This window comes from Hyla sarda, chromosome 7 (genome assembly GCF_029499605.1).
Source record: "Hyla sarda isolate aHylSar1 chromosome 7, aHylSar1.hap1, whole genome shotgun sequence".
Taxonomy (NCBI): domain Eukaryota; kingdom Metazoa; phylum Chordata; class Amphibia; order Anura; family Hylidae; genus Hyla; species Hyla sarda.
In genome coordinates, this window is record NC_079195.1 from 65,157,891 (window position 1) to 65,174,739 (window position 16,849).

The window sequence follows — 16,849 nt, forward strand, 5'->3', positions numbered from 1 at the left end:
GTAGTCTGGAGTGCAGTCTGGAGCGCCCCCTATACTAGCAGTCTGGTTATTTAGTCTGAAGTGACTTCTGTAACATTCAAATGATAAAAGTAGGAACCAAAAAAAAGAATAAGAACTGAAAAGAGAAGTATCATGTAACAAAACTTTTTGATCGCGGGGGATTCTGAGCACTGGGGCCCCCCTGCTATCTCCTGTGTGGAGCCCTGGCTCTCCTTCACAGCGGCGCATCACAACCCCTCTATAAAACTCTATGGGAGAGAAAAACTTAAGGAATAATCAAACCAGCAGACAAGGGAGGAGCAGTAGTGATAATGAACACTCAGGATTACATCAAAGAGGGAAACAGACAATTGCCAGACACTACTTACTACAAGAAACTGACAGAAGACCCCACCAAAGAATACACTAAAGAATTGAAGAAATTGATTGAATGCTTCCCAAAAGAGTTGCAGAAAGGATTAGAGACACTCATACCCACAAATCCCATAACAGGGACATTCTACATGCTTCCAAAAATCCACAAAACTGGGAACCCAGGCAGACCAATAATAACAGGTACGGACATATTAACAGAACAGATCTCTGGCTTAGTAGAAAACCTACTAAAGCCCTTTGTCAAATACACCAGCAGCTTCATACAGGACACCACTGACTTTCTTAAACTCAGTCACATTACAAACTTGCCTGACAACTCCATATTAGTAACAATGGATGTAGAATCCCTGTGCAGCAACATCCCACACAGAGATGGAATTGATGCCTGCTCCTTGTTCCTCTCATCTCAAACCTACAACCGGAAATACAGCCCTGGAGTCATCACTAAAATCATAGAATTCATCCTAACACACAACTACTTCAGCTTCAACAGTGACATAAATCTACAAATGATGGGCACTGCAATGGGGACCAGGATGGAACCACAATATGCCAACCTATTCATGGATGACCTTGAACAACGATTTCTAGACACACAACTTCACAAACCCTACAGATACTACCGTTACATTGATGATATTTTCATCATCTGGAAAAAAGGAAAAGTTTCATGATGCCTTTAACACATTCAATCCATCAAACTCAAAATGGACTTCTCTACAGAAAGCGTGAACTTCCTGGACACTACTGTCACAATAAACAGGAACACACTACAAACATCTGTGTACAGAAAACCCACAGACTGATCAAGCTATCTACATGAATCCAATTTCCATCCTTCACACACAAGGAAAGGCATCATACACAGCCAAGCTACCAGGTACCATCGCATCTGCTCCAACCCTGATGACAGAGACACGCATTTACAAACACTGTCTGAGATATTAAAACAAAAAGGATACAAACCAAGGACCATCAATAGGAAAAGACACTCCGCCCTTCAAACACCACGGGAACACCTGCTACAATACAGAGAGATACAACCATCACCACGCGTACCACTGGTAGCCACGTACAATCCGGCTCTTGAAGAAATATGCAAAATCCTCAAGGACCTGCAGCCGATATTGGCGGAAGATGAGGTGTTAAAGAAATCTTCCCTGAACCTCCCATCTTGGCCTTCAGACAACCACAGTCTATGTTCCTATATCAGGACAATTTATGGCCCATCTTAGTGTGAATTCTGCATATTTGTGAGACGTAACCTGCGTCTTCTGTTTGTGAGCTTAGATTTGCTTTGGACTTGATAAAGGGAGGAATCCCGAATGCTTGTCTCTACATAATTCTGTTAGTCCAATAAAATAAGATGTTACAAGATACTGCATCATTTTTTGATTGGCATCTGCATCACTGGACTAATATGGCTACTCAAATTTACTATATATAAATAAAAATATATAATAATAATAATTATAATAATTTTTTTTATATATATATATATATATATATATATATATATATATAATATATATAATATATATATATATATATATATAAAATTTGGGTTGAAATCCACACAATGGGGACATTTATCAATAATGGTCCCATTGGTAATTGTATGTTGGTGTTTAGCTCACATTTGTTGCAGTCTTTTTAATGTCCATGAGACAAATTTATCTAAATGTTGCACAGCATTTGATGAATTTGAAGGCTTGAGGGATCGACAATAGACACCAAAGATCAGTTGGTAAAATGTTCTATTTAAAAAGTAGCAAAAAAGTTGAAGCCAAAATGGCTGTGACAAATTTGGACGAAAAAAAATAGTGTATACATGATAAATATCCCCTCACATCTTCTGTAGGATTACCCCTTTTAGGTATTACATTTTTTTTTTTAACTGAACTCAATGGGCTATGCATGTAGTGTATGGACATACCAGATCCTGTTCATAGTAAGAGTGTTGTAAGTCTACTATTAGCAGACAGACTAGTGGATTAGGGACTTTAACCCCTTAAGGACGCAGGACGTAAATGTACGTCCTGGTGTGGTGTTTTTTTTTTTTGTTTTTTTTTTGTGGTACTCCAGCGCCTGCAAGTGCACTGCAGGCGCTCCCACCACCCATCTTTCACTTTCCACCTGTTCCGCATACTTCTTGAGACTGTTTGAACCAATTGTACTAATTTTAATAATTTTTTATGCAAAAAAAAAAAAATGTATGCAATATATTCTTCTTAAACTACAACAAGCGCTGTAGGTTAGTGCTAGGATCCAGCACTTTCATTATTTGTGTTATGTTTATGTTGATAAATTGTATCTAATAAACTGTCATACTTTGGACATGGTCAGCACATGAGTTATTGCAACACACGTAAATCCATATATCCTTTTGGTTCATTTGCTATATTACATTAACATCAACACCGTTTCCATTCACACCCGGACATTATTCCACTGTCACATACACCAATACCACAACTACATTTCTTACTCACTATTCTCTACCATTCATTACAGCTATATTTACTACATAATCTTTCCCATTATCATTTAATAACACACACACTCTTCTCATTTTATTATACATTTTATTTTATTTAATTATTATTATTATAATTAAATTTTTTTTTTTTTTTTGCATCTTATCATCATTTCTATATAGTCCTTGAGAACCAGCCAAATTTTTCTGCTTTTTATCATTTACAAATCTGTTTAACTTTCTGGCACCAGTTGATTTTAAAAAAATAAAAAAATAAAAGAATTAAAGTTTTCCACCGGAGTACCCCTTTAAGCACACAAGCTAGTCAAATCTTCAATAACATGGTCAAATACTTTGGTTGCAGGGTGCATCAAGACTTGGAGGAAGCAGAGAGAGTTGTTTTTCTAGTGTACCAATTCTAATATGCCAATGGCACAATGTCAACAATGTCATTCACTGACAAGTGCTCTCCTTGCTCACAGGACAAATAGAAAAACAAGCAGGCTGTCTGATCCATTGCCAGTAACACCGCTACTGGAGGATCTATGCCCAGGCTTCCTCCTAGGTTTGTCACAATATTAAAATAAGACAAATGCATATGGACAACACGGAAATAAATGCAGGACACAGGCGAAAGTGTTTGGAGCTATGAGGCTACTCTTACCGGCTCGCAAAGGTCGTGGAACACCTCCAACAAATATGGTTTTCCTCGGGTCCAATGGTTGAGAACCATCCATGACAAAGTCACTGTCACTCAGATTCCAGGGTCTTATCTGGACCTGCAAAAAACAAGCACATGATGGAATTACAAAGCGGCACACAGATCCCATCTGAAATCCAGAAAAGCCTTCGATACACGTCCACAAAGATGTCACAGAAGTGTTACTAAAAATTGGGAAATTTATCAAAACCTGTGCAATGGAAAAGTGGTCTTATTTTTCAGTGGCCTTTACAGAAATTAACCCCTTAAGGACATAGCCAATTTTATTTCTGAATTTTAGTTTTTTCCTCCCCGCAGATTTGTAATCGACTTCTATCAAAAAAATCTTGATCCTTTCAGTACTTTTTAGCAGCTGTATGCTACAGAGCAAATTCTTTTCTTTTTCAATTTCTTTTTTGTCTTGTCCACAGTGCTTTCTGCTAACACCTGATGCCCGTACCATGAACTGTTCAGAGCAGGAGAAAATCCCCATTGCAAACCGATGCTGCTCTGGACAGTTCCCGACACGGACAGGGGTGTCAGCAGAGAGCTCTGTGGACAAGACAAAAGAAACTAAAAAAGAAAAAAAATTTCCTCTGGAGCATACAGCTACTAAAAAGTACTGGAAAGGTAAAGATTTTTTTAATAGAAGTAATATACAAATCTGTTTAACTTTCTGGCACCAGGTGATTTAAAAAAAAATGTTTTCCACCAGAGTACCCCTTTAAGTAGTTAAAAGGATCGCTGTACGTTAATCACAATATTTAGCTGTTTGGACCCCAAAAAAAAAAAAAATAAAAAAAAAATAACTGATTGTGGAAATCAGTGGAGTTTAGAAAGTGAAAGCAAAGCTTTTATCACGGGCAGCATGGTCAGACCCTTTGCACAATGGAACAGACGTGTATACTTTGTGAAAGGTGATGAGAAGAAGTTCCTTACAGGTTTGTCTTTGATGGTGGGGCTGGATACACATAGGTAAAGCTTGCCATCTTCTTCTAAACAGGCATCTATCAGAGCCTGCACGGAACTTTCCTCTTGAAAGAGCAGGAAGGCATAACCTTTAAAAAGAGCAAAAACAGCCACGTCAGGCATGGTCGTCATAACCGCACAGCCCTATTAATAGAACAATCCAAGTTTCCAGAGCATAAGCATTACCGCCGCATCCTTAACATTGCATAGACAATACCTACTTCTTCACACTAATTCTTATAAAAGCACTTTAAAAAAAAACTGTAAAACATCTTTTGTAATTTTTTTTCCCTCTGGAGTGACATTTAACCACAGAAACTAATTTTAAAAGAAACATTTGCTACTTAAAGTTTATGGATTTTTAAGCTTCTACATATCACTTTGATGAAAACCTATTTCCTCCATAAGGGTGGATAAAAGGCAGAAGAGAACAAGAACGCATAATAGGAACAATCACAATAGTATGAGCATCAAACCCATAGGTGACTGGGATACGTAGATTTGTAGACATCCTCGGATATCTATGATGTTACACTTATTTGTTTTCCACGTTGTCAACTGAAATTCACATTGGAAAATTGGGTTGCAATTCATCCTCCCCCCCATGTCATCATCCCCCCTGTCATCATCCAGACCCCCGTCATTATCACCCCCGTCATCATAACCCTGTCATTCCCCCCCCCCCTGTCATCATCCAGACCCCCGTCATCATCACACATGTCATCATCCCTCCCCCCCCCCCCCCTTCTTCAACCTGCGGACATCGGCTATACGGGCATGCTGGGAATTGTAGTTTTGAAACATCTGGAGGTCCGCAGGTTGAAGACCACTGCGGCCTTCGTCATCATCCAGACCCCCCCCCCCCTTTAGTTTTCTACTCCCCTCCCCTCGGGGGGAAGGAAGGGTGAGCTGGTCCAGGCCATCTATGCTGCAGGGACCGTCCGGTGGGGAGGGTTAGTCGTTCCGGGCTGTCCATTTTCACCGGGAGGCCCTCTTCTCCGCTCCGGGCCGGCCCCGGACTGGTGACATTGCCTTGATGACGACGCACAGGGACGTCTGCTGCGCACGGACGCTGTGCGTCATCGTCAAGGCAACGTCACTAGGCCGGGGCCGGCCCGGAGAGGAGAATAGGGCCTCCCGGTGAAAATAGACAGCCCCGAACGACTAACCCTCCCACCGGACGGTCCCTGCAGCATAGATGGCCCGGACCAGCTCACCCTTCCTTCACACCGAGGGGAGGTGCGTAGAAAACTAAAGGGGGGGGGGGGGGGGGGTCTGGATGATGACGAAGGCCGCAGTGGTCTTCAACCTGCGGACCTCCAGATGTTTCAAAACTACAACTCCCAGCATGCCCGGACAGCCGATTGCTGTCCGGGCATGCTGGGAGTTGTAGTTTTGCAACATCTGGAGGTCCGCAGGTTGAAAACCACTGATGAAGGGATTGACAGGTGGAGAGTTCACTCGAGTATAAGCCGAGGGGGGCGTTTTCAGCACGATTTAAAAACTCGGCTTATACTCTAGTATATACGGTATTCTAAAATAACAAAATCTAGCTACTGAGGAATTTGAAGTCTTCTAGTCGGTTTGGAACAGATCTATTTCTTTAGTCGGGGAGAATTTAACACATGTGGAGCTGGCATTATCCAGAGTCACCTTGAGCACAGAGATATCAGAATGCCAAGTGTCACAGATGAGGAGGCGCTCTCATTTACCGTGTAAGGCTCCAGGCTTAATGAGTCAGATGAATAACATTAAAACTCCATTTATGGATCCACACCGCCAGGTGTCCTTCATTTAACATTGAATTGTTCTTGTCGTGCAAGAGTTGGACATAAGGAATATGAAAATGACAAGCACATCTCAATAACACAATGAGAAAGGGGAGATTTTGTCCAATAGAGGAATAATAAAATGCACAAAAACACATATTAAGCATTCTCACAACTGAACACATTTCAGACTAGGGCCATAAATAGAGTAAAATAAAAACAGTGTCCTGTGACTAAATGTGGGGATTTATAAGAACAAGCCATAAAGACAGTGTTCTCAGTGAAAGAAAATGGCACCTCAACGGGAAAGACGTAGTTATCTGCCTCATAGTTTTATCCAAAGCAGAAAAGCACAACTTGACCTTTGTAAAATGTGCAACTAAAGAGCGGCTTCAATGTAGAAAATCACCGGCCTGGCACTCAGGAAGGATTTTCACAACCACATCTTCAGTGAACAGAACTGCCAATTTACTAAAGATGGAAGACAGAAAACTAGTCCGACAGAACAAATAGACTCCTACAAGAGGCGTATACCATAAGATGCTACATATAATAAGATGGTGGGACAGGTTTATCAACCCATTGTGCAGGAAAAGTGTAGAAACCATTAAAACCCATCTGCAGGGGACGCCATTTTATGACCTGCATCAACACACAAAGGGGTTTATGACATAAATAAAAACATGGCAGCCTTCTTCTAAAAGTAGTGCCACTCCATAGACGTGGTGTGCGTGGTACAACAGCTTAGGCTCATTCACTTGAATGACAAGTATAGCATTGCTTCTGTAAGAAAGTAGCTATGTTTCTTTGTAATTTCAAAAAACCTTGTCCTGTTCCATGCAGGGGATCTACGGTAATCTCTGTTAGCTTCAGCTCCGGGCCCGGCTTCGGGTATGGGCGGAGCTTAATGATGTCCCCGCAGCTGCACTCTGTTGGGTCCCTCTGCTAGAGAACAGCAGCAGTGATGTCACTAAGCTCCGCCCATGCCCCAAGTCGGGCCTGGAGCTGAAGCCAATGGAGAAGGTTACCGGAGATCCCCAGCATGGAACGGGACAAGGTAAGTACCGTTGTTATCAGTGTCCCCAGGTGAAAGATTTCCTTTAAACACTATGTCCACCAGGACAATCAATGTTTTATTGTTTAAATGCATTTAGTAAAGGAAGAAGTGGAGGCACTCTGTTTATTCAGGTATAGGTCATACAGGAATGCCTGGTCGACCAATCGTTTCACACACCTGCGCTTAATGGCCTCTAACTTCCTTCCACTCCCCTTCCTATTTATATGATACAGGTAACTTTATTAACAACCAAACAACATATATTATTAAAATTGTATAAAAATACAAAAAACCTAAATACATTACTGAGAGTCACCATAGTTCATATTAATTTGCGAGTATTCAATTTCATAATACAAGTCACGGTACTTCATATTACAAGCCTCAGACTATACTTACTGGCCAACTATTACGGAGTGTCAAGGAGCTGGTTACTCAGGGGGGAATACAATTAAAGCGGTATTCCAGGCAAAAACTTTTTTTTTTTATATATCAACTGGCTCCGGAAAGTTAAACAGATTTGTAAATTACTTCTATTAAAAAATCTTAATCCTTCCAATAGTTATTAGCTTCTGAAGTTGAGTTGCTGTTTTCTGTCTAACTGCTTTCTGATAACTCACGTCCTGGGAGCTGTCCAGCTCCTATGGGGATATTTTCCCATCATGCAAGGGATATTCTCCCATCATGCACAGCTCCCGGGACGTGACATCATCATTGAGCAGTTAGACAGAAAACTTCAGAAGCTAATAACTATTGGAAGGATTAAGATTTTTTTTTATAGAAGTAATTTACAAATCTGTTTAACTTTCCAGAGCCAGTTGATATATAAAAAAAAGTTTTTGCCTGGAATACCCCTTTAAATTGCTCCGCATGTTCAAACCCAAAGGACCTATTGAGTCTATTCAGAGAATTTATTCCGTTTCCTTCTGAAACATTAATTTTTGTCTATCACCCCCTCTGGGTGATAAATGTTGCACAAACAGTCCTATGAACTTCAAATGTTCTTTTTTATTTTCATGAGCGCTACACATATGTTCCAAAAATCTGGGACTCCCTGTACCTGTTGTCATAGACCTTAAATGTTTTTTTTATCCTTGTGTGCATGGGTCTACACGTTTTACCTATATAATATTTTTTTGCAACTGCAAACCAAGGCATAAACGACAAAACTCGTTTTACAAGTAATAAAATCATAAATTTTAACAGTGTGTGAACCTAGTTGTATTTCTTTTTAATTACATAACATATGACATATATTGCATTGTCCACATTTAAAGTTGTCTACCGGCAACTGTTTCTGCAGCCAGGGGATAAGATGTCTGATCGCGGGGGGCCCGCCGCAGGGACCCCCACGATCTCCCTGCAGCAGCCCGCATTCTATGCGTAGCTGCATCTGAAGTTTCGGAAACCGTCGGGCTTCCGAGATGGTGACGTGACGTCACACCAAGCCCCCTCCATTCATGTCTATGGGAGGGGGCATTGCGGCCGTTACTCCCCCTCCGATAGAAATGAATGGAGGGGGCGTGGCATCACGACCCCTTCTCTGCAGCTCAGCTGTTTCCGAAACTTCAGACGCAGCTATGCATAGAATGCGGGCTGCTGCAGGGAGATCGTGGGGAGTCCCAGCGGCGGGCCCCCCGCGATCAGACATCTTATCCTTTATCCTTTCGATAGGGGATACGATGTTTTTGCCCGGAATACCCCTTTAAATTCTTGGTCTTTCTAAATGAAACTAAAGGTTTTCTATGTATGGTGTCTTAATAACTCATCATTAAGTAAAATGTGCCAATTCTTAAAGATGGAAGACCTGATAATCTTCTCCATGGGACTAAATTCAAATGAATGAGAAAAAAATATTTTGGCTATTAGTACCATATTTTTTGCGTTTTTTGTGTAGCATTTGAGAGCGTGGAATGGAATGGTATATTCAGACGGATGGCACAGCGATGGGGACCCCAGTGGCCCCCACTTGCGCAAATATTTTTTTTGGGGTCCTTTGAAGAGGATTTAATTTATTCTATGTCTAATCCCTTTAAGCAGTATTTATCATATGTACGTTATGTAGACGATATTTTGGTGTTTTGGTTGGGGTCACAAGAATAGTTCAGTGAATTCGTGCAATACATGAACAACACCACATTAAATATGCACTTTACTTGCGTTTACAGTAAAATCCGTATAGAATTTCTAGACGCCAAGCTTAAAATCTCTCAGGACCAACTAAATATTGAGGGATACTGAAAACCTATAGCGACAAATTCTCTTTTAAGATATGACAGCTACCATCCTTACCATGTTAAAAAATCAGTACCTTATGGTCAGATGGTGCATTTACGGAGGATCATCACAAATGAGGACACATTTAAGCAACAGGCCAAAACTATGTGACAGATTAAGGGTGCATTCCCACGTGGCGTATTTTGCTGCGTATATGCTGCGTATTTGCTGCTGCGTATTTTCCTACCCATTGACTTCAACGGGAAAATAAAATACGCAGCAGCAAATATGCAGCAAAATAAGGCACGTGGGAATGCACCCTAAAAGACGGGTTACTCTGAACAATTGTTAAAAGAAGCCTATGATAGAGCACTAGCCATTCCATGCTCCCAAATGCTACACAAAAACTGAAAATCTGGTACTAATAATAAAATAGATTTTTTCTTTTTCATTTGAATTTAGTCCCATGGAGAAGGTTATCAGGTCGTCCATTTTTAAGAATTGGCACATTTTACATAATGATGAGTTATTAAAAGACACCCTACATACCAAACTGTTTCATTTAGAAGGACCAAGAATTTAAGGAACATACTAGTTAAAAACAGACAAGAAAAAGAAGAGAGTAAAAAAATCTAACGGGCTGCAGAAACAGTTGCCGGTAAACAACTTTAAATGTGGACAATGCAATATATGTCATATGTTATGTCATTAAAAAGAAATACAACTAGTTTCACACACTTTTAAAATTAATGATTTTTTTACTTGTAAAACGAGTTTTGTCGTTCATGCCTTGGTTTGCAGTTGCAAAAATTATTATATAGGTAAAATGATTAGACCCATGCACACAAGGATAAAAGAACATTTGAGGTCTGGTAAGTCCCAGATTTTTGGAATATATGTGTAGCGCTCATGAAAATAAAGAACATTTGAAGTTCATAGGACAGTTTGTGCAACATTAACCTCCCAAAGGAGGCGACAGACAAAAATTATTGTTACAGAAGGAAACAGAATAAATTCTCCGAACAGACGCAATAGGTCATTTGGGCTTGAACACACAAAGCCATTTAAATGGGTCCTGTCAGAAACAAAAACTTTTGATATGTTGTAAAGCATGCAAAACCAATAAGTTTTGCAATTGCTTTCATTAGAAAATTTTCAGTATTTCATACTGAAATAGCCAGTCAAACAACTGCCCCCTCTGCCTGCTTGGACACATACTAGTCCTGCTGTGTCCATGCATCATCACCCATGTCATGGACACACTTCCCTGATTGACCGCTGTGAGCGCAGGGCTCATAGCTGGAGGAAAAATCCTCCCACTGTCAGCTTGTGTCCCGCTCCTACTGTCAGTGAGGACAAGCTGGGAGTTGTAGTTTTGCTAATGCTAGGGGAGATGTGAGTAGACAGCATACTGAGGGAGGGGGCGGAGACCTGCACAGTGAGGCCACACCCCCTCCCTTTGAGAGGAGTTCAGACTAGTGAGCTAAATTAAAAGTGTAAGAAAAAATAAAAAATAAAAGGTGCTAGACACAAAAATTAGATGCACATGGTCAGGATTAGGTACTGAGTGATTTAAAAAAAATAATAAAATTTGTTGGATCTGACGTGTACACTTTAAGTGTATTCCCCCCTGAGCAACCAGCTCCTTGACACTCCGTAATAGTTGGCCTGTAGTTTGAAGCTTGTAATATGAAGTACCGTGACTTGTATTATAAAACTGAATACTAGCAAATTAATATGAAGTATGGTGACTCTCAGTAATGTATTTTTGATTTTTGTATTTTTATACAATTTTAACCCCTTAAGGACCAAGGACGTACACTTACTATAACGCAGGGGCCAAAGTTGAATGCCGCGTCTAAAGTGAAAGTAAACCAATGGCGGTTAGCTCAGGGAGCTGTAGGACAGCAGGAGGGTCCCCTTACCTGCCTCCTGTTGTCCGATCGCCGAATGACTGTTCAGTGCTCGAGATCCAGGCATGAGCAGTCCTAGAGGCAGAATAATTGATCAATGGTTTCCTATGAGAAAGCCCCCCTCATACCTCCCCGTACACGAAAAAATTTAAAAGTTATAGGAGTCAGAAGATGACAATTTTAAACCTATAAGTTTTCCTGCATGTCGTTATGATTTTTTCCAGAAGTGCGACAAAATCAAACCAATTTAAGTAGGGTATCATTTTAATCTTCTGGACCTACAGAATAAAGATAAGGTGTCATTTTTACCAAAAAATTTACTGCCTAGAAACTGTAGCCCCCAAAAGTTACAAAATTGTGTTTTTTCTTCAATTTTGTCGCACAATGATTTTTTTTCCGTTTCGCTGTGGATTTTTGGGTAAATTGACTGATGTCATTACAAAGTAGAATTGGTGGCACAAAAAATAAGCCATCATATGGATTTTTAGGTGCAAAATTTTAAGTGTTATGATTTTTTAAAGGTAAGGAGGAAAAAATTAAAGCGCAAAAATGGAAAAAACCCTGATCCTTAAGGGGTTAATAATACATATGTGTTGTTTGGTTGTTAATAAAGTTACCTGTATCATATAAATAGGGAGTGGAAGGAAGTTAGAGGTCATTGATTAAGTGCAGGTGACCGAAACGATTTATTGACCAGGCATTCCTGTATGACCTATACCTAAATAAACCTGCCGCAGAAAACCAGAGTGCCTCCGCTTCTTCCTTTACTGGTTTACTCTGTTCTTTCTGGATGAGCACCGGTGTTAGGTGGAGGATCCGTGAGTAACGGGGGTGATTGTGCAATCACTACAGAGGTTATTCGCATCCCCATGGCAGTACCAACACATGACTGTTTCTTCCTCATTGGATTTTAAATGCATTTACCATGAAAATTACATCATTTTGTAACAGGCCTTAACTAACATAAAAACATCATGTTTGGTTCTATCGCTCTATGAAGACCTACGCAGCTCCACAGCAAAAGACAACAACCAAAACGTCTGGTACTGACACTCATTTGTTCCCAACTTTATACCAATATATATATTCAGTAAGTTAATGGGAGCTGATGGAAGAATGTGTGACAGCTCAATCAGACTACACAGTGTTGGTTTGTGGTCTGTTACCATAGAGACACTGGATCACATAGTAGCTGACACAAAAGAAGGTTTTATTTTCTTATTTATTTCAGTCGTATTGCAAGATTACTTCATATTAAATGCATGTGAACAATAAAAAATGGCTGTGTAGGTGCACATAGCCTTAAAGTTTTTTTTTAATTGTTGGCCTGTGTATGGAAACACTGATACTATCCTAAGGAAGGTGACTGGAGGGGCTGAGCTTATAAGTGTGAACTGCAGACTGATACACTGTAGCAAACCATCAGTCATATTTATGCAGTGATGCTGATTTATATAGCTCACAGGCCATTGCCTACATGGGACAGATGCATGCAGGACTAGCTATTACAGGGTTGTTGCTTCTGATCGTAAACCGGAACATAGTCATTCACCAACAGCAAATATCTTAATAAAGGGGTAGTCCAGTGGTGAAAAACGTATCCCCTACACTAAGGATAGGGGATAAGTTTCAGATCTCGGGGGGTCCGACCGCTGGGGCCCCCAGCTCGCTGGCCAGATAGCGTGTGTTGACTACCGCACAAAGCAGCAGCTGACACGCCCCTCAATACAACTCTATGGCAGAGCCGGAGATTGCCGAAGGCCATAGTTGTATTGAGGGGGTGTGTCAGCTGCCGCTTCATGCAGTGATCAACACGCCCCAACACGTCGCCGGTAATCAGACCCGGAGCGAACCCAGAGCTGCATGCAAGATCACGGGGGTCCCCAGCCGCGGGAACCCCGCGATCAGGCATCTTATCCCCTATCATTTGGATAGGGGGATAAGATGTCTAAGCGCCGGAGTACCCCTTTAAAGCATTTCAAGTGACTTTTCAGGATAAGCTGTCCTGTATGTGTACATGAGAAGCAGCACTAGTGCTGGCCATTATATATAACACTTTTTGACATCCTGTACTGTGTATAAAGCCCTGGTATAAGGTCTCTTCCTTGTAGAGTTGCCTGTATTCTCTCTCTCTCTCTGTGGTGCTACGGTGTTCACAGGCAATTCCCCCTCCCATCTCCTTCCTCCCCCTCCATAGGTTTGTGTTGAAATCTGCTGAAATTTGATGACTGAGTTAGTTTACAAGACAGAATGTGTTTTATCTGATTTTCAGAGGGGAAAACAGTTTGACAAGAGAGAAGGGAGAGGGAAGAATCCTGATAGACAAAAATGCTTTTTTTTTCCTATTACAAAGTTGCTTATATTGGAAAAAAAATATAGAAAAAAAACCACACCAATCTACACCCGGTTTTACAGCTATATAACTGGCACCTCTGTGCATGAAGAAAAACCAATTCAGTAAGACCCCAGTATATAGTAAGTTACAGAAACCTCCCCCTTCTGTAAAGGTTTTCTACACCAGCACAGACAGGGGTTCTTTACTGTAAGAGAAGTGAGACTGTGGAATTCTCTGCCTGAGGAGGTGGTCATGGGGAACTCAAAGAATTCAAATGGGGTCTGGATGCATTTTTGGAGAGTAATAACATCACTGGCTATGTATACTAGATTTATAGCGATTTATTCTGATTGCCATATTTGGAGTCGGAAAGGAATTTGTACCTCGAGTATGTTTGTTTTTTTTGCCTTCCTCTGGATCAACTAAGTCGGGACTCATTAGGGATATAGGTTGAACTTGATGAAATCCTTCTCAGAGAAAATTAGATTTATTACACAGTATTAGGGATGTCCCGATACCATTTTTTTTTTTTAAGACCGAGTACCGATACTTTTTTTTTTAAGAACTTGCCATTACCAATTACCAATACTTTTTCCTATGTCAAAAAGGGGTGTTTTTTGTTTTTATTAGAGGAAGGGCTTTTATATATATATATATATATATATATATATATATATATATATATATATATATATATATATATGTATATATATATATATATGTATATATATATATATATATATATATATATTTTATATAAAGATTTTAATCTAGTTTAAAAGGGGGGGGGGGGTGATTCAAACTTTAATTAGGGAAGGGGTTAATTCATTTATTTATTTCTTTTTACACTTTTCCAAAAGATTTTTGTCCCCATAGGGCACTATTACATGCAATCTGTAGATTGCATACACTGATCAATGATATGCCATAGCACAGCATTGAGCAGCGTTATCGGCACACCTTTACTACTGCCTGCAATGGCTAGCAACAGTAAAAGAACGATGATTGAACGGCACGGAGCACTGTAAGGGACCCCCAGCCGTTCGCACAGCTGATCGGGACACTGTGATTTTACCCCAGGGATACTGATCAGCATCCCTGAGCTAACTTTGAACAGTGATGTATCGTGCGGTGGTCAACACGCCCCCAACCATAGACTTGCATTGAGGGGGCATGGCTGTGACATCACAACCCCCGCTGCCCGCACACAGGGTTCGGAACAAAATGTTCAGAGCGCTGGGGCAGTGGAATATCCCTTTAAGTGCGCAGCACAGTTCCCCCACACTAGGTAGGCAGTATTGTTCCCCCACATTAGGTTGTAGTTCCCCAAAATAGGTAGGCAGTGGCCCCCAGACATACAGCCTTCAGCCAGCATAGTTCCCCCCACACTAGGTAGGCAGCATAGTTCCCCCCCACACACACACACTAGGTAGGCAGCATAGTTCCCCCACACACTAGGTAGGGAGCATAGTTCCCCCACACACTAGGCAGGCACCATAGTTCCCCCCACACTAAGCAGGCACCATAGTTCCCCCCACACTAGGCAGGCACCATAGTTCCCCCCACACTAGGCAGGCACCATAGTTCCCCCCACACTAGGCAGGCACCATAGTTTCCCCCACACTAGACAGGCACCATAGTTCCCCCCACACTAGGCAGGCACCATAGTTCCCCCCACACTAGGCAGGCAGCATAGTTCCCCCCACACTAGGCAGGCACCATAGTTCCCCCCACACTAGGCAGGCACCATAGTTCCCCCCACACTAGGCAGGCACCATAGTTCCCCCCACACTAGGCAGGCACCATAGTTCCCCCACACACTAGGTAGGCAGCATAGTTCCCCCCCACACTAGGTAGGCAGCATAGTTCCCCCCACACTAGGTAGGCAGCATAGTTCCCCCCACACTAGGTAGGCAGCATAGTTCCCCCCACACTAGGTAGGCAGCATAGTTCCCCCCACACTAGGTAGGCAGCATAGTTCCCCCCACACTAGGTAGGCAGCATAGTTCCCCCCACACTAGGTAGGCAGCATAGTTCCCCCCACACTAGGTAGGCAGCATAGTTCCCCCCACACTAGGTAGGCAGCATAGTTCCCCCCACACTAGGTAGGCATCATAGTTCCCCCCACACTAGGTAGGCAGCATAGTTTCCCCCACACTAGGTAGGCAGCATAGTTTCCCCCAAATTAGGTTGGCAGTATAGTTCCCCCACAATAGGTTGGCAGTATAGTTCCCCAACATTAGGTTGTAGTTCCCCCACATTAGGTGGGCAGTGGCCCCCACAGACATACAGCCTTCAGCCATATACAGTGTATGGCTGGAGGCTGTATGTCTGTGTACTGCCCCACTTCAGTGCTCCGACCATCGCTTCTCCAGCCAGGGGTCATGATCTACTGCTATGGCCTATAGGCCATAGCAGTAGGTCCCAGGAACGGAGGAGCGGTGGTCGGAGCACCGAAGAGGACGTGCCGCTGGTAACTTACCATGCACGCGTCCTCATTGCTCCACTCTGCTCCTATGTGGTGACGTCCCTGTGTGCGCTACCTCCCGTTGGCCCCTACATTTTTTAAGTTAACACAAGGCCGCAGAGAGGTAACCGGGACATCCTTGTGTCCCGAAAAGATCTTTGGGGGGTGGGGGACAGGGACTTGGCCTTGCCCTGCTCTAATATGAATAACCTAAGGATAGGCCACCAATACAGTGCTCTCACCTGTAATCCCAAACCCTTCAAACTATAAAAAGTTATATATAATTTTTTTCCCAATTTAAATATCTAAATATTTTTCCGAAAACACAAAATATGCATTAGAGAAATTTAACAAATATAGCTGAAAAGGCAAAAATAATATATTCATGGTAAAAAGGTTTGTAACATAAGAAAAAAAAAAATTATAATAGCATTTCAGGTAGTATTGCCAAAGTCAAGCATAAAAAGTAATGTAAAAATGCTGTGTTGTCCTTTCATCGGGCCCAATTCATATGCAAATCAAATAATACCATGTCTTAGAAGCTGTTTATGGAAAATGATCTGGCCTGGTG

The 16,849-nt window shown here is 41.6% G+C and overlaps 1 protein-coding gene across 4 annotated transcripts in view; it reads right to left on the minus strand.

Moving 5' to 3' along the window:
• CPEB3 (cytoplasmic polyadenylation element binding protein 3) overlaps positions 1-16,849 on the minus strand; it is a 154,207-nt gene that overhangs the window by 8,515 nt on the left and 128,843 nt on the right. For all 4 annotated transcript variants that reach the window (XM_056529390.1, XM_056529389.1, XM_056529387.1 and 1 more), the window contains 2 exons: positions 4,491-4,609; positions 3,516-3,630 (listed from right to left, as the gene is read on the minus strand). In XM_056529390.1, the coding sequence (XP_056385365.1) occupies positions 3,516-3,630; positions 4,491-4,609 (234 nt within the window). The remainder of the gene's footprint in view (positions 1-3,515; positions 3,631-4,490; positions 4,610-16,849) is intronic.